Raw genomic sequence first — 18,207 nt, 5'->3', positions numbered from 1 at the left:
GGTCTAAAAAACAAGTAAATACGCCGTAACCGTACCCCAACTGCATTAAAAACAGCTAGAACCGCTGTTGATTTCAAACTAACGGAGGTGCTGTCAGAACGGCAGCGGTCTTTACTAAAAGCTGCCCTAGCATGTAAACATCCAGTCGCAGAATTAAAAATGGTGGCCAAAGTCGACGGTGACAGCTCGAAAAAAAGATCTGATCAATGCAATCGCAGATTACTCCGCGCAGAAGGATAAAATTTAGGGCCTCTGCAGGGCGCACTCGTAGAAAGCGCTATTTGGATGAAACTTGCCGAGCAGACGGTGTAGCAGCAGTGCGGTAGCGTGCACCGACGTCTCTCGCTTTGGCGAAGCCAGGGAACGTTCGGAAACTCCACTCGACTGTTCGAAATATCGAATAGTAGATATTCGATTCGTGAATCGAATTATTCGCGGAAGTACTATGCGATTCGTATTCGAGTATTCGCACACCCCTACCGTTAATACAACTTTCAAGGGACCTCGCGAAAGCGTCGTATGACCGGGGTGTCGTATGATCAGGGTACGGGTAAATGCCGCCCGAGTAGACGGTCTCACGTGGCAAGTGGGCTAGGAAGTTATTTAGAGTTCGATATTTAGTGTGTTCTTGCGAAATTTCTGAGCCCCTAGGTAAAATTTAAAGTTGTTTAAAAAAGAAATGCTTATTTTGGGTCACCCTCCGATCCACGGTGTCTGCGCTAGGCCACCAGCCATGTACCGCGTGGGCGCAAGATAAGTTTGGAGGTCGACGCGGCCGAGCAAATTGATTGAGGAAAAGGTGAGAGTGCGGAACTGCCAAGGCCAAGCAAAACGAACTATAGTACAAGGCAGGGATGGAAAATGGAAAAAAGTGGGGAAGTAAGGAAAAGAGGGCGACAACATGTATTTGAAAAACACTGATAAGCCGAGATCAGAGAAGGGGAGAAAGGGGAGAGAGAGTGTCGTGAGAGGGAGTAACTATAGTCAAGTGGGCGAGGAAAGCGGGTGTTGGGTTGCATCACCGTGGGGTTGAGTCCTACATATTTTCACATTTGCCGGCGCAATGGGAGCTTCACATTTACGACCCACCGGCCACCTGGACTTTGTCTTCGCGCAGTCGGCGTGTTGGCATTCTGCTGCTGCGCGAGGCCATCAAGATTTAAATACCGCCTGCCAGTACGCGCCTGCTTGCTTGCATCTCTCCAGCAAGTAGCAAGTGGTCTGGCCTGCCTGCGGGGCTTTGCACATTGAGCAACGTCAAATGGGGGTTGAGAATAAGGGAAGGTCGGGACAAGGCGGTGAAGCGGTTTAAAATATGGGAAAAATGCCAGTTTATCCCCGCGAGCATTCCGTCGTGACCTGTCGTACAAGCATATCAGCGTAAGACCGTAGGACGTATCATCACGGTTCCACTGTAGAAATCAGACTAAGAGAAAGCAATGTGGATCAGCCTGCATGGCAGATGTCGTCTAAAGCTTATTTAGGACAGCGTTTAGCGTGAAAAGTAAGTGACAGTGACGAAGGAGTGAGTGGACCCAGGGGAAGCACTTGTTACTCCTGCACGTTGCATTTGCCATTCCTGCTGGCTGCACTTGGCAGCTTCCATTCATCTGTGAGAGGCAGTAACAGAAATTCCGACTGAACTTTATTAGGAGAGATTCTCGGTTGCCCCGACGTGCACGTGGTATGCCCCGTACATGATGGAAGAAAAAAAACCCCGAAACTTGTCGCAGTGGTCTGCAAGATGATGGTGGCCCCTGGCCGATGCCAGCAGGTGTATGCCCGGTGCTTCTAAGATGTAAAGACGTGCCGCTGCCTGCCTTTCGTATACACCGGCCGCGAGGGCAATAAGAACCGCTTCAGGACGAAGATCTGCATGAGCTTCTGCCAGGGGGTCACAAGTATGTGGCGGCCGACGTAGATGCTGCTGCTACTTGCAATCACTGCTGACATGCCTTGCCCGACGAGGATGCTGTACTTGCATGCCGTTTGTGGGGACTAGTCTTGCTAACCATGGTGTCGTCTGTCTTGCTGCTGACGTGGGTCCGGGCATGCGCCACCACTTTGGCCGGGCATGAAAGTGGTGTTGGTGCAGTCCCAGGACATTCAAATGCAACTGCGATGAGTGTCTAGAACGTAGCTGGTGGATTTTATGGTTGAAAGAGGTCTCGTCTAGGCCCTGACAGTGTGTGAGAAGGAAAAGAGCTCAAGGTCTGAGCAGGGGTTAAAGGCTGAACCGTGTTTAGAAACCGACAACCGGAAAGACGTTCACTGCAGCCGCCAGTAAAGAAAACAGCAGTTGCAGGAGACAAACACATAGGTTTTTTCTTTTTTTTTGGCACACAAAGAAAGTGTGTAGATTTTTGCTCATCGGGAAGATACCGGGTAACCACAAGATTCACCAAAATAAGCTCAAAGAGATACATGTTGAAGAGTGATAGGCTTATAACCAGAAGGAAAGGGCTCTCAGGAGAATAAATACAATACGTACAATCACGATACATTGAAATACGAACAGCGGAGCACGGGGCTTTCAATACACGACGCGTATCCTGGTGACAGGACGCGTATGCACAGTACGAACAAGTTACGAGCGTTCAGGACCAACCTTGGTACGGAAAGACCATCGCCTTTCCATCGTCTGTTGGGCCAACGCCGCCTGTATTAACATTGCCTGACGCGTCGCGCACTTTTCAATGGGAAGGGTAGGGACGCTTAGTTCAGGCACTGATCCGCTATGTGGCGCGTGCCGGCGGACATCTCGCCTTACGTCACGACTCGCGAGTCGCGAACGCTGCACCCACTTCTACGACGTGTGTCTGTCAGCTTGCCTGTTAGGCTTCAAGGGCCGTTTCGCTTACATCTTAGCCGCGACGGGGCGCTAGTTCTGTGGCGCACTGGGGGATCTTGTTCAACGTGTCGCTCGCTTCATACTTGCTGCATTTTTCCAAAGATAAATACAAAGGCGGACTGAAATAGTGTAAGGACATACTGATTGTCGGGTAGACATATAGCTAACAGAAAAACGATATTTGGGATGGGGCAGCCATTATTTTACTGATATTTTTCTTCCTGGAGTATTTAGAGAAGGAAAAATTGCGTGCACGTTTTTTTGTTCAGGCGCTCACTTCTACGATTACTTTCCAATAATATCACGTGCTTGTAAACTTCAGAAAATTATAGGAAACAAAAGGATAAGCAGCTGGAATCCCGCCACGCTGTCCGGGCGCTTCTACACAACAGTCCTCAATTTTAGAAGTGCGTACCGATGCGGAGTGCGAACAGCGGGGTCAAAACAATACCTAAATGCGGAGGGGATAGAAGTGGGATGCCCCACTCAGAAAATGTCAGGGCCTGTGATCCGAGTAGATAAGCGCGCAAAGCCGGCATCGGCCTGCGGCAGCGCAAGGGAGTTTCCTTCGTGACAAAGGAAGTTTTATCAGTGACAGACGAAGACAGACAGGCATGGTGAAAAACAAGAAGGCGTAGGAGCGCCGCCTCGGGAACGCTAAACAAACTTTCCACTATTTTGCATAGTTTCCGAGAAGCGGCGCTGGCTGGCGGACACGAAAGCACGCTGGAAGGCTACGGAGCGGGGAAGGGTAGGAGAGAGCAACAGGAGAGTGGCTGTTTGGCCATTTTTCGCTCACGCGTTAGGCAATGTTTATACAGGCGGCGTTGGTTGGGCACTCGGCACGAAATAAAAAAAATGAATGAATATAGCTGCGTGCGCCATTTTCACTTAGTGCAGCTACGAAGTTAGATAACGCTCACACCACCGGGCGCCGAATGCCATGGTTAGACGAACCAAAAGGCTTACACGCCGAACAATGGTTTTTCCATACCAAGGTTGCACGCGAACTCTCGTAATGTATTCCTACTGCATATACGCGGCTCCACGCCAGGATGCGTGGCGTGTACTGAAAGCCACGCGCTCCGTTCGTATTTCAATGTATCACGATTGTACCTCCTAGGGGACACAAACAATGAGAAGCAGTTACATATAACATCAGAGTTTACAAACATTTTGTGTGCATTTGAAGAGGAAATTGGCTGCTTCTGAGTGGTGTAACATTTGCAAGTACGGAATGAATGAAGCCTATATTTGGCTTAGACAGGCAATGACTAATCGCGTTCTGAAATAATGGCGGGCGATAAACATAAAAATGACAGCATCTCCACTCCGTGGATGATGTCGAGGTTGCGGAGTACGGGGACTCGAAATGACATCCAAGTTGCGTCCCGAGTGACATACGATTTGCGCCCCGACCGGCATTCGATCTGTGCCGGGAGTTGCACCTTGATTTTTCCCTAAATTAAACTGCAACTCACGGCTCAAATCCAATTCGCTTGATTTTCCCTCGATGCGGGTGTGGGCACGGATGGACATTGGGAGGTCCTAAGGTTCTCCGTACTGTTACAGGCGAGGGAGTAAGCCGTTTTACTGTCGGGTACCAACTGACGGTCGTAGCCCAATGGGTAAGACGACTGATACTAACTCTGTCTGGTCTACCGCATACACAGGCTCGAATCTCGCCGGTGCCTCTGGGATTTTTTGCGATTGTAAATGCTATGCGCACAGACGCGGACGAACATTTTGCGGTCGTTAGGCACTCCGCACATAAAATGACTGCTCCTTGGTCTACTGTTACGACACGCTCTTGGCAAACGCCGCTACAGAGCTGTCAAACCTTACCAGGAGGAAGCAAGCGACCTTGATAGGGTAGGTTTATCATGTATTGTAAATTCCACGACTCACTCGTTTGATGCATACAGTTGTCCAACCAATTGGACTTTTTCCACGTAACGTTTGTACAAAATGGCCATCCTGGCTTTGTGGCGGGTTTTACGTCAGAAACGAGTTATCAACTAAGTAGACTCGGACTTGAAGGAGGTGGTGTCTCATTAGGTAGTGGGAACAAGTGAAGGATACAGCAAATGCTACAGTCCCTCAGCTGATTTCATGAAAGCACTTTGCACAGTGCTGCCGCTGGCTGCAGTCCTAGCCAAATATTACAGAGTCTCTTCCGACGCCCACATCCACTGAACCCTTGCAACGTTCTGCTGTGGCTCATATTGCAGCAATGTGTAGCTGGTGGAAACGAACGTGAACATTTACAAAGGGACTTCTCGGAAGGTAGAGAAGGCAGTGTAATGTGCCCTGCTTCTTAGGGCAGTTTAAGGCTTGTCTGGTAAGCCGTTGTTTGTTTTTGTAATTAGAGAGCTGTTTTGATAAAATAAACACTGAATAGAGAAACAGACTCTCGTTGAACCAGCAGTGAGAATGGCTCATGTAGAAGTGCGTGTCGAATAAAGATCAATCTCGAGAAAGGCTTCATACTAAACTTATACTTCAACACAACAACATGTCGTGGTCACAGGTTGTTATCGCCCTGATACTTGCTTGAAGGATTTGAAGGCTCTAGCGTTCCGAATATTCCTGCACTGTGCAACTTTTCAGAAGCTCATAATTTTGCTGCAAATTTGGAGCATCTCTATTTTCATTTCAACATTGTTTCGTTGTTTCGCTCTACTTGCTGCCACCTGCTTTGATAAGCATGAAGGAACGGCAGGGCTCTAAAAAAAAGAAGAAAAAAACACTACGTCTTTTTATGCAAACACACTACGCAATCATATTTTCCTGAATGTGCTCTGGCTACCAAAGTCCTTTTATTAATTACAACTCGGCCTAATAGCTTGTAACTGTAAAATGGCATTTATGTACCTTGATTGCAGATATCGCAAGCGTTGATGAAAGCCTGACAGGGTTCTTCTCTGTGGGGCATAGAGTTTCACACTACAGGGAAACGTGGAGCTAGTGCCTACACAAGCTGCATTTCAATGAGATGCTGTCGTGTACTGTGCTGAAGTGTTTCGTTTTTACTTGGCATGGCTTGCAAACAAACTTGGGAGTTTTTCGTGACTAAAAAACCACAATATTGTTGCTAAACACAAGTTTTTTATCACTACAAAAGTGTAGATGTTAAAATATTGAGTCAAGACGGATTTTTTTAAAGAGCTTCGTGCAAGGCAAGCTAAATAAAATTAGTGCCCTTCCACTCTGTGAAGAAGGATGACCTGCAAAGCTGGACACCGTCCACGGAGTGCACGAAACAAAGCCCATTTATCGTAATTTGAGATGGAGCATATCTCCTAGCGAATTACCTGAATCAACGTATCACGGATCCAAGCTTCCTTTTTGTAGATTAACATGGAACTGTCTGTGTCCCTCCCGCGTCGTAAGCATGTTGCTGTTTGTGTATAAGGCCGGGTTCAGACTTTTGCAGCAACTGTCGTAATAAGTTTAAAGAATGACGCCATTTCACGTTTCAGCCAACGGAACTGCGTGACATGGCATTTTTTTACGTCCATAGATCACGATACGGGTTTTGCGTCGGTAATCTGAACATAGCCTTACACAGAAACCCCATTCGCTCTGCCACTAAAGGCTCCGGGCACTGCAGGTCCAATTAAACCGTTCAACGTCCTTCATCCGCAACGACGCAAGCTTCTGGGCTACTAGGTTTAACTACTCACGCCACCTCTTGCACGAACAGCTCCGCCAATTTTTCAAGCTACGCCAGACGGACATGCTCTCTGACATAACAAGTATATCTTCTACAGTCATCTAAAATCATGAGGAGCTCAATATGTGTGACCAAAACGATGGTTTCGAACTCGTACTTCCTTCAAAGCGCCGTCGTAGCACAAAGCGCTCGCACTTCGCTTTTGACAGACAACCTCATGTAAGCGCCCCTAAGCACAACCTAACAGTCATTATTAAGCCCGTGGACGCAAAGAACGCCATCACACGTTTTAACCCGCTAACACTCAAAGATGCCTTTGAGAAAGTTCTTCCTGACAGGGCTCTTCAAGTTAGACCAAATCACCGCCTCAACCTCCTGGCTTTGGACACACGAAATGCTGCCGCTACGGAACGCTTCTTGAAAGTCTCCACTGTTGGTGGCATTGCTGTCAGGGCTTATGAGCCCCGCCCCAAGAACTGTGGAGTTGTGGTGATCAAGGACGTTCCTGTAGACCTCTCAAATTCTGAAATCCTTGAAGCACTACGGCAAAGGGTTCCCGTTACGTCAGCTAGGCGCTTAGGAGAAAAATCCGAGAATGTACGGATTGTGTTCTGCACAGAGACAACTCCGGAACATGTAATCTTGGGCTATACCCGGTACCGAGTATACGGGTACCACGAGACTCCACGCCAGTGCACCACACCAAGTGTGAGCGTTACGGTCATGTGGCTAGTGTCTGCAAGCTTTCGCAGCGATGTCCTCGTTGCGGTGGGGATCACGAGCGTTCTGCCTGCGTCACTGAAAACCTCTGTTGCGCGAATTGTGGACGGACGCATGAATCGACAGATTCTCATTGCTCTGTGCGGCGAAAAGAGAAGGGCATCTACAATCTGAAAACCTCAGAAAACATGGACTACATGGCGGCAAAAGCCGCATTACAGAAGCCGCGTCATTATCTCCGCAAGGATGGGTCAGCTTCTGCTAGAAATGCAACTAAGCAGACTAGAGTGAACACCACGCCTCCAAAGCTAGAGGTTCAAAATTTCCCTCCACTATTGCCACCTCAGCCTGGTCAAGCACCTGCAGAGCAAGTGGCGACTATGCCTAGGCAGGGCCCCGGTACGGAACCGCCGAAACCTGCACCTCGCAGGCGATCCAAACAGTCGCGCGATCAAAGCACGCACCCTAGCTGGACAAACGTCTTCCATTTGGTGGGAATGATACTGGGCACCCTTCGCAACTTCCTCACTCCTCCTTCCTCCCCAGTGGCTCACGCCATACTTACTCTCATTGATTTAGTCTCACCGATATTCTCACCATGGCGGTAACAACAATGTCTACATCTCCAGTTCCTGTACTAAATGAAATTCGTAACAAGGCCACTGTCTTTCAATGGAACGCGCGTGGTCTCCGCAGCCGCCTATCAGACCTCCGGCAACTCATCCAAAAGCACCGCTTCCCAATTATAGCTATTTCAGAGTCCCGGCTGCCTTCCCGAATTCGCCTTTCTGGATACTCGATTTTTCAGTCTGCCACAGGCGCAGACCAAAGCAGGGTTCTTCTTGCGATTCGGAATGACTTCACCTTCATATCGCACACTGTGCCCAAGGACTGGTCGAGAGAGAGAGAGAGAGAAAGGACTTTATTGAGATTCCTGCAGTCAGGGACGGATCAGGCCGCGCAGGGCTTCACCGTCCCGTAGTCTTCTCCGCTCACCGCGGCGTCGGGCCAACCCCGAGGACTGCGTCCGGTCGGCGCGGGCTACTCGGAGTGCCACCGCGGTCGCCCCTAGCCTTTGCTCCCCCGGGAGGAGGCCGAGAGGAGTGCGGGTTCCCCTTTCGCCGTTGCTTGCCCAGGGCAGCCTCGAGCCGCTGGATGGCCCTCAGCTGGCTTTCGCGCTCCGAGGAACGGATCGAGTTCGTAATGTCCGGAGGGAGGATCGGCCTCCCGTCACTCGGGTCGTGATCGTCGCATCCCCACATAAAGTGGGCCAAGTCCGCATTCACACGCGCACAAACACTGCACACCGCGTCTTCGTACATGTCCGGGCACACGTGGCGCGCGAGCGCCGGCGTTAGCACCGTCCCGGTTTGCAACTGTCGTAGAAGCACTGCCTCCCTCCTCACGAGCCCCGGGTGGGGCGGAGGGTAGGCCTGCCTCTCTGTCCTGTACCAGCACAGCGTCGCACCGTACGTAGTCAGGGGTTCTGCGTCGTTGCCATCTTCGTCGTTGCTCGAGTCTTCGTCGTCGTCGGCGTCCGTCGCTGGCGCGGCCCAGCACGCGGCGAGATCACGGGCCGCAGCGTCGGCTGCCTCGTTGACGTTTCGGTGGCCGTTGCGGAGCTCCGGCCCATGTGGGCCGGAAACCGCCGTACGGTCGTTGCGATGTTCGTGCGCGCTCCCTCCCCGATGCCGGAAAGGATGCGCATCGTCGTCCTGCACACCGTGCCCCTGGCGAAGTTGGCGATGGCCGACTTGGAGTCGCTGAACACCGTCCTCGTCCCGGGGTGGAGCAGGGCCAGCGCGATCGCCGCCTCCTCCGCCTGTCTGGCGGACTTGGCGCGCACGCTGCCCGAGCTCAGCAGTTCTCCCGTGGGGACACTTACCGTCGCAGCTACGGTGCAACATAAAAATATTACGTTCACTGTAATCGCAGCATATGTACCACCCCGTGCATGTTTGACGCCAAACAGCTTAGTTCCCTGCTCACGGCTACCCAGCCACCACATGTGCTAACAGGCGACTTTAATGCTCCTCACCCTGCTTGGGGAAGTGACAAACTCACCGTGAGGGGTCATCGCCTGCTGGACGCGGCCAGTCAGCCAGGACTGGTGGTGGTAAATACAGGAACCCCGACATTCATTCGTGGCTCGACGGCTAGTGCGTTGGACGTCACAATGGTATCTTCTCGTTGATGAACTTTGTAACCTGGCACGCCGACATTGAAACCCTTGGAAGTGACCATGTTCCAACCTATATCCTTATCAAGGGTCTACGCGGGGGATCATTCCAATCCAAAGTTGCTACGGTAGATTGGAATGGCCACAGAGCTCATTTAGAGGCTTCCAGCGACAGAATCACAACTCACGACGAGCTCGTCGAGATTGTAACAAAAGCCGCTGCCGCAAGCACAATTCGAGTTCAACAATTGAAGTCACGCTCTGCGGCGGACGCTGAATACGAACGGCTTCGAGCCATCCGGCGCCGAGCCGAACGCCGTGTGTGAAGGACGTTATCGCCAGATGATATCCGTGCTGCCCGGCGCGCACAAAAGCACGTGAGAAAACACATCGACAAGCTTGGCAAGGAGCAATGGAGGTTGTTCTGCTCACGGCTGGACCCACGCAAGCCTCTCTCGCACATCTGGCGCGTAGTCAGAAGCTTGAAGTCGGAGCCGTGTCAGATGCGCCCATTTCCATCAGTGGCTCTACGTAGCGGACTCAGTGAGATTGAAGTGGCGGAAGCGTACTGCAAGCAGATCACTTTCCCTTCCACCTCCACTTTAGTGTCTTTTTTCGCGACATCCGGACTCTACATCAAATGCTGTGAATTTGGACTGTCCTTTCACCATGCGGGAGCTCCTTAAAGCCTTAGCGTCTGTGACCCGATCGTCAGCACCAGGCTCTGACAAGATTACCTATTCCACGTTGGCCCATCTTGGTGAGAAGGCCCTTCAGCAGTTACTCTCCATCTACAATTCTTCCTGGAGCACAGGGTGCCTCGTTGCCAGCTGGAAGATCGGGCTTGTGAGACCAGTTCTCAAACCGGGCAAGTCACCATAGGACATGAACTCCTACCGACCAATAACACTTTTGAGCTGCATTGGCAAGGTTATGGAGAAGATGGTTTTGGAGCGCCTGGTCTGGGACCGTGAAAACAGGGCAGTATATCCACCACAAATGTCGGGTTTCATGCGTGGAAGGAATAGCATAGATAATGTTCTTATGTTATCACGGGACATAACCCAGTAGATGGTGTCAAAGAACATTGTCGTAGCTGTCTTTCTGGACATCAAAGCTGCCTTTGACAGTGTCGCCAATGATGCTATTTGCCGAGAAATGACGGCCGCAGGTATCAAGGGGCAGATGTTTACCTGGCTAAAGGACTACCTTCAAGACAGGACTGTATATATGACCACTACTAGTGGAGATACCACCCATCACACTATAAGACAAGGTGTTCCGCAAGGCGGTGTCCTTAGCCCCACTCTCTTTAACATCTGTCTTGTTGGTCTCCCAAAAGTATTACCCTCTGGCGTGAATGTATCATTGTATGCTGATGATATATGTGTCTGATGCTCAGGGAGAAACCGCCGAAGCATACGAGCGAAGCTGCAACTCGCGATCCGACGATTGGCGCGATACCTGAAAAATTGTGGACTGGTTCTTTCTCCTGAAAAATGCGCTGCGATGGCACTTACAAGACGCGACATGTCTCATTATGCCCCGACTATAGCAGGCTGCACCATACCATATGTGCGATGTCATCGATTCTTAGGCATTGTATTTGACAGGTCAATGTCATGGACGTATCATATTGGATGCCTCAAAGACAAACTACAGTCTTTCGTGCACATCCTACGGATGCTTGCAGGCACTGCATGGGGTTGCTCGGTTGCTTCGCTGCTACGACTCTACAAGGCACTATTTATTGGTCTGCTTCGCTACAGCCTGCCTACCCTCGGTTCACTGTCCAAGAGCAACGTCAATCAGCTAGAGGCACTACAGGCGCAAGCTCTGCGTATGTGCCTGGGACTCCCTAAGTGCACTTCAACGTCCGGGACACTTTGTGAAGCGAGATGCCTCTCAGCCAGGGTACTATTAAGACAAGAAAATATCCGTGTCTGCTTCCGCCATGTTAGCGGTTCATTTGCCCATCCTTTGGTAGATAGCTCCACAAGTCATGTGCACGAATTCCTGCCGGTTTACTATCGACGTCCTATTAGACCCGAGTTACCAACTTGGCAATTTTCTACGTGGTCAATAACAACAACAGTGCCTGGAATCGGGAAAAAGTCAGCGATGCCTGCACCGGCCTTGACCTACTACACACTTCAGCATATATCTCGCTGCTATGGCGGGTATACCCACGTATATGCTGATGGGTCCGTGACTTCTGAATCTTCCGCCATAGGTGTATGGGTGCCATCTTCGGGGGTCTCTTTGAACGAAAAGCTCAGCCACAAGACATCGGCTACAAAAACCGAGCTGGCAGCAGTAAGAGCTGCGATGCACATTGTCAGGGACTGCCCTCCAAAAGCTTGGGTAATTTTCCTGGACTCCCGCTCTGCGCTACAAACGCTTCTCAAGCATGGAAGTAATCAAGGCCAATCGATACAAGAAATCAACGTCATACACACTGAAGTACTCCGCAACGGGCACACTATTTCTTTGCAGTGGCTGCCAGGACACTGTGGCATCACGGGCAATGTGATATCGGATCGGCTCGCACGCGAGGGCTATTCCACGAGCTCACCAGTACAACTGCCTTTATCCAAGGAGGACATCAATGGAATAGCCACAACTCTTGGATGGCGCATGCAATTGCAGCACTGGCGGAACCCGGACCTGCAGTACGCCCCCCTTTACGCTATCGACCCGCAGTGTACATTTCGTATACCTCACGGTTTATCGAGGCAAACAGAGTGGGCTATACATCGCCTGCGCCTCAAAGTAGCCTATACAAAATCCTTTCTTAACAAAATCGGTCTGATGGCATCACCTCTGTGTACGCTTTGTGGTGTACGAGAAGACACTGAACACCTGTTCTGCGTTTGTCCACGTTTTAACTCGGCGCGAACGACAGCGCGAAGTTTATTACGGTCGAGAGCTGTCAGCATGGAGGACTTTTTCGGCCCCTGGAACAGCGAAGACAGGGCGGTGCGGGGTTTTAAAGCTGTTGCGCGTTTCCTTAGAGACTCTGGACTCGACTCCAGCCTGTGACTGCCTGTGACTCTTTTTTTTTGTTTTTTATGTGTGTTCATGTGTTTGTCTGGTGGAGTTTCTTTCGTTTTTTTTTCTTTTTTTCTTATTTGTGTTATTCATGTAGCAAGCCCTTATCACATGTTCACCAACCATCTGAAGTAGCAAGCCCAGCATTATGCAGGGCTGACCTCTTTGGTCTAATTAAAAAATTTTCTCTCTCTCTCTCTCAACGTCCATGTTTAAACCTCGCACCAGCACAACGGACATGTCATCCATCACTACGGGCATGAAACCTTTAGATGCGCGTGCACGCCACCCCTCCTCCCGCCCACTATTCTCCACTACAAGCGTGAGCACGCATAAACCGCAACCGGTCATGTGCACGTGCTTATAAGGGACAGACGCCGTCGAAAATATCCCCTGAAAGCCCTCCGAAAAAGGGATATTGGCTCACACCGGCGTTCCAAGCAAGCAATTTGCTGTTCATCCGGGAGGGATTCGCCGCTACTCGACGAGCTGAACTTCAGTTGGTAACGGTGGTGCCAGCAGCTTTCCGTTGTTTTTGCACCCATTCGCGCTTGTGTTTAGGCCAACGCTTCAGTTTTTGCTCTTCTTCCTCCAAACGTACGGCATGCATCCGTCCCATAACGATTTAAAACCTGGAAGCCCTTGAGCTCTATTCTCGCGTACGAACATGTGGCTGTCCATTTTCTTTCCCTTTCGCATGCATCTTACTGTGTGTGTAAGATGTCTGTGTAACACACCAACCCACACCCAAACCACTTGATTGAGGAGGACAGCCGACTAAACGCCTTGAGCCACGTAATTTCAACATCTAAATCTCCAACCAGCACAACAGGCATTTCTTCAGTAGCGGCACAAAGCCTAGCTGTACGTGCACGCCCCCCCTTTTCCTACCCGCAAGCCGTGCACGCATAAACCAGGAACCGGTGATGGCGCATACTTGGGCGTGAAAGACTCCGCCGAAACTGTCGCTCCGAAAGCTTTCCAAGCTGAAAAAGAAATATGGGCTCAAGCTGGCGTTCCAACTGGAGAAGTTTCTCTTCTACCGGGAGGGATTCGCAGTAACAAGGGAAGTGAATTTGAGTGGAAACGGCGAGGGTGGGTTTCAGCCGTTTTAGGGGACAGCCCTTTGGGAGCCGTTACCTCGGCTTCGCGGGAGCGGCGTCTGTTTATATCCGCGTAACCGAGTGAGCGAACGCGGCAGCGACGAAAGAAAGAAAACGGAGAGGAGCGTCTAGTGAAGGGTGAATTGAGTACGACACGTGCGGCTACAGGCGTCATCTCTCTCACTGCCTTTCCCTCACACGTTTCATGTGGCGCAACCAAATCCCGCGCTCCCCCCTACGGTTTCCCTAGGTGCTGTTCGTTCTCCGCTAACCCAAACCACTTGACGTTTGCGTGGCAGGTTCAAACACGATATGGAACAACATGCTATCTTCTCCCCTGTACGGGGCTAATCCGAACCACGTGACATTTGCGCGGGAGGTTCAAACACAATCTGGAACATGCTGGCCGGCGGCGGCGGCGCACTGCCAGGTAGCAGCAGAGTAGCGCACGCCGCCGTACGTTCGCTGATCACGCGAATACTTCCTGAGACGGAGCAGACATGCGCCGTGACCGAGAAGACTGCAGCTCGCACTGCGCACCAATTTCATATTACGGAATGTAGTAATCGTCAGTGCATTTCTTTACGCCCATCCGTGCTTCTGATTATTGTTCGCAAACATCTGATAACCGCACTACCACCGTTAGCTGCCCACTGCACAACTTGCCAACGCTGCATCGGTGGAGGCGAGGGGTAAAATAGTTGTGAAAGAGGTGTCAGCGGTGGTGAGGAGGAGCCCCGGAGCGGCGCCGGGTAAATGGATGACACCGGAATGAAAACTGGGGGGTTAGACATATACTGATTTGCAGTAAAAATGTTGCTGTCGTTGATTTTGTCATTCGGAGTGGGAAGAAGTAATGTTACAGATGAGTCTATGTAAAAATTAAACACGCTGTCTCACCACCTTATAATTTTTGACTGCCAATACCGGTTTCAGGGCATCTCTGCATATTTTTTGCTCGTAGTATTTTGATTGCGGGAGCACTTCTATACTGCCCGCAAAGTTCTCAGAACTATTGTGGTCTGGGAAGTAAGAGAGACCAACTGTGAGCTGTCATGCCGCCCACCAGGGTTGCACGGCACGTCAGTGACAGTTCTCTTTCTAGTATATAGGGTATTAGTACGGAACTCCGTGGCCACAAGCACTGCTGTCTAACTTTCAAAACTCGCAGTGGACACACCTGACTCTGAATTGGACGAGGACAAGGCGCCGACGGTGCCGTGGCTACCATCAACGCGAAGGGAGCCCCCGGATTCGGGCGAGGAATTGGACCCGCGCAACAAGCCGCCCATGTTGGCCACACCGGTGCCCAATGAGGAGCAAGCGACGGAGCCCCTCCCGCGGCAGACGGCGGCCACGGAGTGCCCGCCGTCCAACTGCGAGGAGCTCCAGTGCCCACTGGGCAAGAACCAGACGGTGGACCATCGGGGATGTGTCCAGTGCCGATGCAGTAACCCCTGCGAGGTGGGTGAAGGAAGAGTGGGTGGATGAACGCCCCTCATCCGTAGCGGAGTTTCGTGCTAATTTATACCAAAGGGATATCTGCCACCACTGTCTATGCGAGCCTCGCTTCAGAGGGCGGGCCGTCATGTTACAGTGAACTAGAATACTTGGGTAGTAGAAAAAGCGGCCGCGTCCGAGTCAGGCCCTTAGTGTCGACCCAGAGCCGCGGCGCTGGCGTGCCCCGCCCGAGCACCTTTTCGCCTCGGGAAGCGGCGGGCAGGCGTGCGTCGTGGGCAGTCTAAGAGGAGCAGCAGATATTTTTTTGTGTTGGTTCAGTCCTGGTGTGGTGAAAGCTGTAATAGCATTGAGAATGACATTAATGACAAGGTTTTTTATGGGAAAGGTAGCTACGTCGGGTATTTACGGTTTTCTCATTTCTTTTTCACGTTTGGTCAACCGAGCAGACCTCGAACGCCGAGCTTTAGCGATAGAGGCTAGCGTGCGGGTACTTTTTCTTCGTTGTTTTATGAGTCTTCTATCTAATTGTGTCAACTAAGGAAAGAGCGGTGTGCTTTAGGCTAGCCAGCGTACGTCAATGTTTTTGCTTTTCTCTTGAATTTTAGCTGATTTTTCTATCAAGTTCGGGTTGGGGACGCGGCGATTTCCGGAGGGAGCAGACTTGTTTCATTTCGACTCCCGAGGAAATGCTTGATTCCGCTGAAATTTTCACGCTGTGTTGAATTCAAGAGAACCACGAGTTGCAGAATACCATTCGCGGCAATTTGATACCAGACTTGGCACAGACGACATCGAATTTGGTGATTTACCGGACTGTTTCCGAATCGGCTGCCACGCCTAGATTAAGCGCGGCCGACCGGACTCCACCGCGGGCGGCTGCCTGCTCTAGCGGCCAGCGCTTCAGCAGAGCAACATGGACTAAACGACAGATATGGAAGTGAGTGCGACAACATCAGTGAAGGGGTTGCAACTTGGCAACCACGGAGGACGAATGTTTGTGCAAGTGCCTGGTGAGGACTTTGTGCCTAACGATACGGCGGGATGGACGGCCGACGGCAGACGCACCAAGCGCCTGGGTACTGAGCTGAATGCCGGTGAGTCCGTTTTTTCGTCTGAACATCAATCCAGACCGAGAGAGCGGATCAATTACGCGAGGAGGGTGACAATGAGAATAAAGAAGGCAGCACGTATGCCGGCAATGCCATGCGAAGAGACCAAAATGATCATCCGACCAGGTGACGGCTTAAATTTCGCACGTACTGAAGCTACGGAAATAATGGTGGTGGTCGTTGCGGCAGCCCAAATTAGCAAAGAAGAAGCAAGGATGGTCACCATAAGCCCGAACCCCGCTCAGAACATCATCGTAATAAGCATTCCAAGCGAACAGCGAGCCCAGCGTTACAGCAGAATGCGTAATCTCACAGTGGGGAAAACAGCACACCCAATATGGACATCCAGAGCAGCAGCAGAAGGAACAGCAAAAGGCGTGATCAGATGGGTTGATGCCGCCCATACGGACGACGAGATCAACGACAACATTGCAAACAAGACCAACCCCACCGCGCTGCAGGCGCACCGCATTGGTGGGACGTCTGCGGCGATAGTGCTGCTCGACGGGACGAGGGTAACGAACTATGTCAAATACGGCCCTATGTTGATGCGGTGCGTCCTGTATTGCAAACACCACGACTTATGCAGACAGTGCGGGAAGGCCTCCCACCTTGGCGACGTCTGCCCCTTCCCCGACACAAGAATCTGTATCGGGTGCGGACAGCCAAACCCGGACGAAGACCACGCAACACGCTGCCAGCCGAAGTGTCAACTATGCGGTAGCCAGCACGTTACAGGCAGCCAAGAGTGCACCAACCGATTCAAGAGCCCGTACGTGGTGCGAAGGCGACAATGGGAACGACGACAACAACAAGAACAAGAACAGAAACAATGTGGTGAGGATTTCCCACCGTTGCGGAAAGAGCGCAGCATCAGCCGAGGGCCGCAACCCAGAGGACGGAGGAGCGCAAGTGGCCCACAGGGGCGCTCCTGGTCAAGGCCGGCGGCGCAGACCGGAAACCGGTGCTGGGAGACAGCTGGACGGGCAACGTCGACGGAGCTAAGAGCGGGATGCAATGAAGACGTTAGAGATCGAGGGGCGGCCCTGGAGACCAGCGCGGGAACACCGACACAAAGGTGGGCTGGGCCAATGAGTCTCCCAAAGCTCGAGCCCCTGAATCCCCTTCCCCCACCCCCTCACATGTTACACAAAGTGAAAGCACACTGGTAACGGAGGTAAAGAAAATCATTGAACGTCGAAATGCACAAATCCACGAGTTAATGAGCTGATGAGAAAAAAATGACAGGTAACACGCGAGGAAAAAGACACAAGGACACGAAGAAACACCAGTAGCTACCATGTGTGAGGGACCACGTAAAATGCCGAGAAAGAGGTCGCGTTGCCGGCACCCCCCAAGACAACACAGAATGCAGAAATACAAGAGATGGAAGCAGAAGAAGCCCCACAGTATATCAACCAGCAACAAACAATCAATAAGAAGGCAGACGAGCAGATACAAATAACACCAGGTGAGACGGCCATTCTGGCAGCATTAGGCAAGTTGGAAGACAGTATCACCACGTTGGAGGTCAAGCACTATCGCCTTGCGGGAAGGGGAAGCGCTGTGGAAGTTCGCAAACGGTACGGGTCTCTCAAGAAGCAGAGGGCTGAAATACTGAGACCATCGCAAAGAGGTGAGGTGGCATAGACGTCAGCCCAAAAGATGACACTGAATCCCAACAGTAAGCGGCAACGGAAACGGAAAGACAACAACGAAGTCTCTACTGTCAATCAAAGGAACTGCAGGAGCTTCAGAGACAAAGACATGGAACTCATCTTACACATCGGAGGACGAGACAGGTACCGACAACCAGTCAAAACAAAGGTAAGGCCACACATGCCAGGATACATAACATATACGGGCCCAACAGAAAAGAGCACAGCCATCCTTGTACGAAACACCGGGGCGGCAACGCAACACGTCGCGGCACAACACGGATGTGATCACACACTCGTAGAGATACACACAAGCGACATAGGAAGCACAAGAAACATATTCATACTGACATCTACTGTAGACCGGGTGCTAAGCATCCATACGACTTTGATGCAATA

The 18,207-nt window shown here is 51.3% G+C and overlaps 1 protein-coding gene across 1 annotated transcript in view; it reads left to right on the top strand.

Annotated features, from left to right (window-relative positions):
* Positions 1-18,207, top strand: part of LOC144148277 (uncharacterized) — a 288,013-nt gene that overhangs the window by 235,847 nt on the left and 33,959 nt on the right. Inside the window, exon 23 of the mRNA XM_077679836.1 lies at positions 14,752-15,044. Within this exon, the coding sequence (XP_077535962.1) occupies positions 14,752-15,044 (293 nt within the window). The remainder of the gene's footprint in view (positions 1-14,751; positions 15,045-18,207) is intronic.

The sequence above is a fragment of the Haemaphysalis longicornis genome, unplaced genomic scaffold, assembly GCF_048455015.1.
Source record: "Haemaphysalis longicornis isolate Haplotype H1 unplaced genomic scaffold, Haemaphysalis longicornis Haplotype H1 scaffold_8, whole genome shotgun sequence".
In the NCBI taxonomy this organism is placed as follows: domain Eukaryota; kingdom Metazoa; phylum Arthropoda; class Arachnida; order Ixodida; family Ixodidae; genus Haemaphysalis; species Haemaphysalis longicornis.
The sequence above is the reverse complement of the archived record's forward strand: the minus strand, read 5'-3'. Positions and strand labels throughout refer to the sequence as shown.